The 6,329-nt window shown below is 37.5% G+C and overlaps 2 protein-coding genes across 2 annotated transcripts; one reads left to right on the top strand and one right to left on the bottom strand.

Annotated features, from left to right (window-relative positions):
* Nucleotides 1-1,155, top strand: LOC129895328 (acetyl-CoA-benzylalcohol acetyltransferase-like). The gene has a single exon (XM_055971034.1). The coding sequence runs from the start codon at nucleotides 1-3 to the stop codon at nucleotides 1,153-1,155; it is 1,155 nt and encodes a 384-aa protein (XP_055827009.1).
* Nucleotides 1,156-1,796: 641 nt separating this feature from the next.
* Nucleotides 1,797-3,271, bottom strand: LOC129882726 (2-alkenal reductase (NADP(+)-dependent)-like). Its single transcript, XM_055957159.1, has 3 exons — nucleotides 3,077-3,271; nucleotides 2,678-2,760; nucleotides 1,797-2,397 (listed from the first exon to the last, which is right to left on the bottom strand). The coding sequence occupies exons 1-3, from the start codon at nucleotides 3,239-3,241 to the stop codon at nucleotides 2,019-2,021; spliced, it is 627 nt and encodes a 208-aa protein (XP_055813134.1). The 5' UTR covers nucleotides 3,242-3,271; the 3' UTR covers nucleotides 1,797-2,018.
* Nucleotides 3,272-6,329: the final 3,058 nt, after the last annotated feature.

The raw sequence follows: 6,329 nt of genomic DNA, 5'->3' as shown, positions 1-6,329 counted from the left end.
ATGGTACAACAACTTGAAGAATCACTTTCAAGGATTTTGACTCATGTTTATCCTATTTCTGGTAGATTTGATGAAAACAAATGTTCAATTATTTGTCAAGATCAAGGTGTTACATTAATAAAAGCCAAGGTCAATCGTCGTATGGACGATGAATTCCTCCAACAAGCATACAACAACTTGGATTTCGTCATGGAATTTTGGCCACATGACATTAAGGTCGTGAACGCTACTAATTTGTTCGTGACACCAATTATGTTTGTGCAAATTACGATTTTTCAATGTGGGGGAATTGCGTTATCGACAAGCACTTCCCACCCTGCAATGGATGGATGGACGAATTTTACCTTCATATACGAGTGGTCCAAAGTGTGCAAGTTGGGAATCCCAACTGAAAAAATCAATTTCATGAGCTTTGATTTGGCTAACATTTTTGGACCTAGAAACATAACATTTTCAGATCAAGCAAAACCTTTGAACACAAAATTAGTGGCCAAAAACCAAATTATGGATGAAGTCTCTCTATCAAAACTCAGAGACAAATTAACAAACTCTGAAGCATTATGCTTTAAGCCTTCCAGAGTTGAAATGGTCACCGCGATTTTATGGAGGTCTCAACTCCGTGCTTCACAGGCAATAACAGGGGAAATAAAGCCTTCAGTAATGTCATTTCCCTTGAATTTACGCGGTAAACTTAAATACCCCGAATCAACTAATCCTTTTGGAAATTTTATTATTGACATTCCTATAACATATGATCCTAAAGGGAATACCAATATGGAATTAAAAGATTTCATAATATTAATAAGAGAAACAATGCAGAAAACTCTTGATTATTGTGGTGAAACTTCATCAGCAAATGAAGTAATTGAAATGGTGGCTAATTTATATAACAAAAATTATGAAGGAAAAGAATGGGGAGCTAATGATGATATTGAGGAATTTACTTGCTCAAGTTTGACTAGGTTTCATATGCAAGAAGCAAATTTTGGATGGGGAAATCCAAAATTAATGCATTTTGGATCAAGAAACAATCAAGTTTTTTGGTTGTATTCAACACAATGTGGTAATAGTATTGGTGTCCAAATGGATCTGAAGGAAAAGTACATGGACTTCATTCAACATGACCTAGAATTCCTAGCTTTTATCAAAGTTTAATTTAGTGTAGGGAGTAATAGATTTTGTTATTTCTAGTCAATCTTTTTCTTTAATTTTTCTATGTCTATGTAGTGTAATTACATTTTGTGATTTTCAAAAAACACCCTTATTTCAAATCATGTCATCAATGATAGAATCAAATTTTTTATAATGGCGATTCAAAATATAAAGAAGTCAATGAGATTTAATATCTACTACATATGCATAAAAATGGTTTTGACCTTATATATTATTGTACTTTTTTGATGAAGGAAATTTAGTTAAACCCTCTCTCGATAATTTAGTGTAGGGAGGAATAAATTTTGTTATTTCTAGTCAATCTTTTTCTTTAATTTTTCTGTGTATGTAGTGTAATTACATTTTGTGATTTTCAAAAAGCACCCTTATTTTGACCTTCCATTTCAAATTGATGACGTAGAATCAAAATTTTCACAAAGGCGATTCCAAATATGAAGAATTTAATATCTACTATATATGCATAAAAATAATTTTGACCTTATATATATAGTATACTTTTTTGACGAAGGGAATTCAATTGAACCCTCTCCCGATACTCTAACTTCGCCCATGCTTGTATATAAAAGGATCATTCACTATACAAAATGTTACTCTGCTACTGATGAATCCGCCATATTCACGACTTTTTGCCATTCAAAATGTCTTCTTTTATTGCAACACAAAGTTCAGTAACCACAAAACTCATAACAACTTTTGGTCTGTACAAACTTAGCATACTTGATAACATATGTTTGTATGATAGAGAAAACACATCAATCTTGATGATTTCTACAACAAAGTCATTTGCTGGTATTTTCATTACATGAGGAAAATACTTTCCATCGTACCAAACACACTCTATAAGTTTATTCACGAGCAACAAGCACCAATTGTTTTCCAACATTTCTACCAGAGAAGAGGCCGACTAGAGCACCTGGTGCACTTTCAATGCCTTCAGCTATATCCTCCACATATTTTACCTTCCCTTCTTTAATGTGTGGAGTAACCATTTCGACAAACTTTTGGTATAGGGGAAAGTAATCAACAGCCAAAAATCCTTGCATACGGAGTCGTTTTGAGATGAGGCAGAACAAGTTGTGAACTCCTTCATTTTGCTCGAGGTTGTATTGTGAGATCATCCCACATACAGCAATTCGTCCATGGATTCTCATGTTGAGAAGAACTGCGTCAAGCATCTTTCCTCCAACGTTTTCAAAGTAAATATCGATTCCATCAGGGAAGTACCTGATTGGTGTTCAGGCATGATATAATTAACTATTTAAAAATGCGTTCTCTATAACAACTTAAGCTATTGGATGAGATGGTCACACATTTCAACAGACTAAATTAATCAACATTTGGTGAGAAATATATTTTATTTAGAAAAACTAATAACATCAAAAGAACATAGAATACCATGAAAAAAATGTTTAAGGAGAAAAGAATAAATTCTAGCTTCTAATTGAAGGAGAAAATGTCATTTGTGAGTCTATATATCTCAGGAAAAAAAGAACATGACATTTACCTTTTCAAAGCTGCTGATAAATCTTGTTCCTCTTTATAGTTAAATGCTTCATCAAAACCAAATTTGTTCTTCAACAGTTCAACCTAAAAACATGAAAAAACAACGAAAACATTTAGATGGACCTCAAATCTCTCACTTGGAGAATGGTGTTCTTGAAAATACACTACAGGTCATGCATTTAATAAGCAACAAACATCTTAAACTAAATGAGAAATGATTAACAATGGAAAAGGAGATATCTTCCCTCCTGATTCCACTGTTAAGAGGAATGAAGGGGCAACGAAAGTCAGTTTGACATTAGTTAACACGAATATCATCAAGATCCGAACAAGCTTTGAAATCAATCACATTGAGCAAATCAACCATTTTGGTGAAGAGCATTTCCTGAAGAAAGCTTACCTTTTCTTTGCTTCCAGCACTTCCAACAACATAGCAACCTACTAGCTTAGCGAATTGTCCAACGAGCTGGCCAACAGCTCCAGATGCAGCGGACACATACACAGTTTCTCCTTTCTTTGGGGAGCATAGCTCATAAAAACCTCCATAAGCAGTTATCCCGGGCATACCTAAGAATACAATTATATTGGTTATTTTTCTCCTTTTTTACACTAAACATTTTCAAATTGTCTGTCTCATGTGTGAAAAATAAACAGCAAGGGATCTCAAAAACTACCAACTCAGAAATGCAAATTTGGAAAGAAGACATTGAGACAAAAAAGAAGAATTTTCCAGCTTGAATATAAGTATGAACTACAACAAGGAAAATCAATTCTTCAGACCTTAGAAAGACAAACACCGGATTGTTATTATGTAACACTGATAACTTCAGTGATGGAGTCTTGTTAGACGACTATATGAATCAAGACGAGTTAGACGAGAAGGAAAAATGGAAGTCGAAGTAAAGAAGCTGCAGATGCAGCAGAAGAAGAAGAAACAGAGAAGATGTTGCAGAGAAGAAGAGAGGAAGAGAGAAGATCACATTACTATCAAATGATCACATTATGCATACACACACACTTCATGTGGTGTGAGTGAGTTGCATTTATAGAGTTTGAGTAGTTAGTTACAAGTCACTATCAACCTACAACTAACATCTAACAAACTTCAACTAACTTCTAACAAATTATTAACCATGGTAGCTTGCATATGGTTAACACTCCCCCTCAAGCTCATGGTTTGAACAAGTTCATGACTCCAAGCTCCTTCACAAGCAGTTGATGTTGGCCCTTGCCAAGACTCTTTGTGAGCAAGTCGGCTAGTTGATCCTTGGTGTGTGTGAATTCTGTTTTCAGCATACCTTGGTTGATCTTTTCTCTTACAAAGTGACAATCGATGTCTATGTGTTTGGTTCTTTCATGGAAGATAGGATTAGCAACAATTTGAATAGCTGCTTTGCTGTCACACACCATGGTTATAGGAAGGTCAATGTGTATGCCAAGTTCTTCAAACAACCCTACAAGCCATGTAACTTCAGCAGCACAGTGAGCCATGCTTCTAAACTCAGCTTCAGCTGAGCTTCTGGATACAGTCTCCTGTTTCTTAGATTTCCAGGATATCAAGGCTCCACCAAGCTTGACCAAGTAGCCAGTTACAGATCTTTTTGTTTCCAGGCAGCTTCCCCAATCTGAGTCACAGTAGGCTAGAAGCTTGTTGGTGTCTTCTGCTGGCATTAGTAGTCCAAGACTAGGGGCTTCTTTTATGTACCTAACCACTCTCAATGCAGCTTCCATGTGAGACTCTTTGGGGCAGTGCATGAACTGACTCAGAACCTGAACTGAGAAGGCTAAGTCAGGTCTAGTCATGGTCAGATATAGAAGTCTTCCTACCAGTCTTTGGTACCTGCTGGGATCCTGAAGTTTGTGATCTTCATGTCCCTCATTACCTGTACCTCCAACACACTCATCATATTGTGCAGATGTGAGCTTCTGATTCTGTTTCAGGGGAGTTGCTGCAGGTTTAGCTCCCCCTAGACCACACTCAGCTATTAGTTCAAGAGCATATTTCCTTTGAGACATGTGGATCCCTTTGCTTGATCTGGTACATTCAATCCCTAGGAAGAATTTGAGCTCTCCTAGATCCTTCATCTTGAACTCCTTCTGTAGATCTTTTCTGGTGTCTCTGATGATGTCCTGGTTACTACCAGTGAGCAAAAGATCATCTACATATACCAGCACAATAAGTATATCATGTTTATCATGTCTAGTGAAGAATGAGTAATCATAGTGACTTTGATGGAATCCCAGCCGAAGTAAAGACTGTGTTAGCTTAAAGTTCCACTGCCTTGGTGCTTGTTTGAGGCCATATAGAGACTTGTGGAGTTTGCAGACTTTAGTGTTCTCCCCCTGTCTAGCAAACCCAGAAGGAATGGTCATGTAGACATCCTCTAACAAATCACCATTAAGGAAGGCATTGTGAACATCCATCTGATGGATGAGCCAACTCTTTGAAGCAGCAAGTGCTATAATGGATCTCACAGTAACCATTTTGGCCACAGGGCTGAAAGTTTCCCCATAGTCGAGCCCCTCTTGTTGGCTATACCCCTTAGTAACTAGCCTGGCCTTATACCTCTCCACTTCACCTGTAGATTTGTATTTTACTTTGTAGATCCATCTGCAGCCAATAGGCTTCTTACCAGGAGGAAGATCTACCAGACTCCAAGTTTTATTGTCCATCAAGGCATCTATTTCCTGCTGCATTGCATGGATCCACTGAGGGTCAAGAGCAGCTTCATGATAAGAAGAGGGCTCTGAGATAGCTGAGAATGTCTTGATGCAGGAGCTGTAAGAAGAAGACAAATGTTTGTAGCTAACAAAGTCAGAAACTGGAAACAGACAAGAGTGACTTTTGGATTGAGTAACATGAAGCCAGATAGGAGGTTTGGTTGATCTGGAGGACTTTCTGGTAGGAGCTGCTGTGGGAGATGGAAGTGGAGAATGGATTTCAGGAGTAAGTGATAGCTGAGAGTCTTGAGGAGGATCATCAGGTGACAGGCTAGTAGGTGGATGATCATTATCAGGTTGTACTAGAGTTAAGACAGGAAAAATGGGATTGGATGAGGTTTGAAAGTCTTTAAAAGGGAACATGTCTTCTTTGAACACAACATGTCTATTCACAAACAAGGACTTAGTATGAAGATCATATAGGAGGTACCCCTTTTGAGACAAAGAGTATCCCATAAGCACAGCAGGTATAGCTCTAGGAGAGAACTTATTAGTGATGGCTGGACAAGTAGCATAACATAGGCAACCAAAAATTTTGATATGAGAGAGGGATGGAGGATGTCGATACAGTATCTCAAAGGGAGACTTATAAGACAACAGTTTAGATGGAAGTCTATTAAGGATATAGACAGTTGTGGTAACACATTCTCCCCAAAACTGCAAGGGTACTGATGCCTGGAACCTCAAGGCTCTTGCCATGTTTAAGATAGTTTTGTGCTTCCTTTCTACCACACCATTTTGCTGAGGAGTGTAAACACATGTGGTTTGATGACATATTCCCAGAGTTGACAGCATGGACTGAAAGGCTGTGCTCATGAATTCAGTCCCATTATCAGTTCTAAGCACTTTGACACAAGTTGAAAACTGATTATGGATTTGAGCAAAAAAATGTCGCATCACAACTATAGTATCAGATTTAGCTGTGAGAAGAA

This window comes from Solanum dulcamara, chromosome 1 (genome assembly GCF_947179165.1).
Source record: "Solanum dulcamara chromosome 1, daSolDulc1.2, whole genome shotgun sequence".
In the NCBI taxonomy this organism is placed as follows: Eukaryota; Viridiplantae; Streptophyta; class Magnoliopsida; order Solanales; family Solanaceae; genus Solanum; species Solanum dulcamara.
The sequence above is the reverse complement of the archived record's forward strand: the minus strand, read 5'-3'. Positions and strand labels throughout refer to the sequence as shown.

Excerpts from the sequence above, each read along its gene's own strand:
- LOC129895328 (XM_055971034.1), top strand. The coding sequence starts at position 1 with ATGGTACAACAACTTGAAGAATCACTTTCAAGGATTTTGACTCATGTT.
- LOC129882726 (XM_055957159.1), bottom strand. The coding sequence starts at position 3,241 with ATGCCCGGGATAACTGCTTATGGAGGTTTTTATGAGCTATGCTCCCCA. Across the intron at positions 2,761-3,076 it reads GTGCTGGAAGCAAAGAAAAG|GTTGAACTGTTGAAGAACAA; the intron begins GTAAGCTTTCTT and ends TCATGTTTTTAG. Across the intron at positions 2,398-2,677 it reads TTATCAGCAGCTTTGAAAAG|GTACTTCCCTGATGGAATCG; the intron begins GTAAATGTCATG and ends AACACCAATCAG.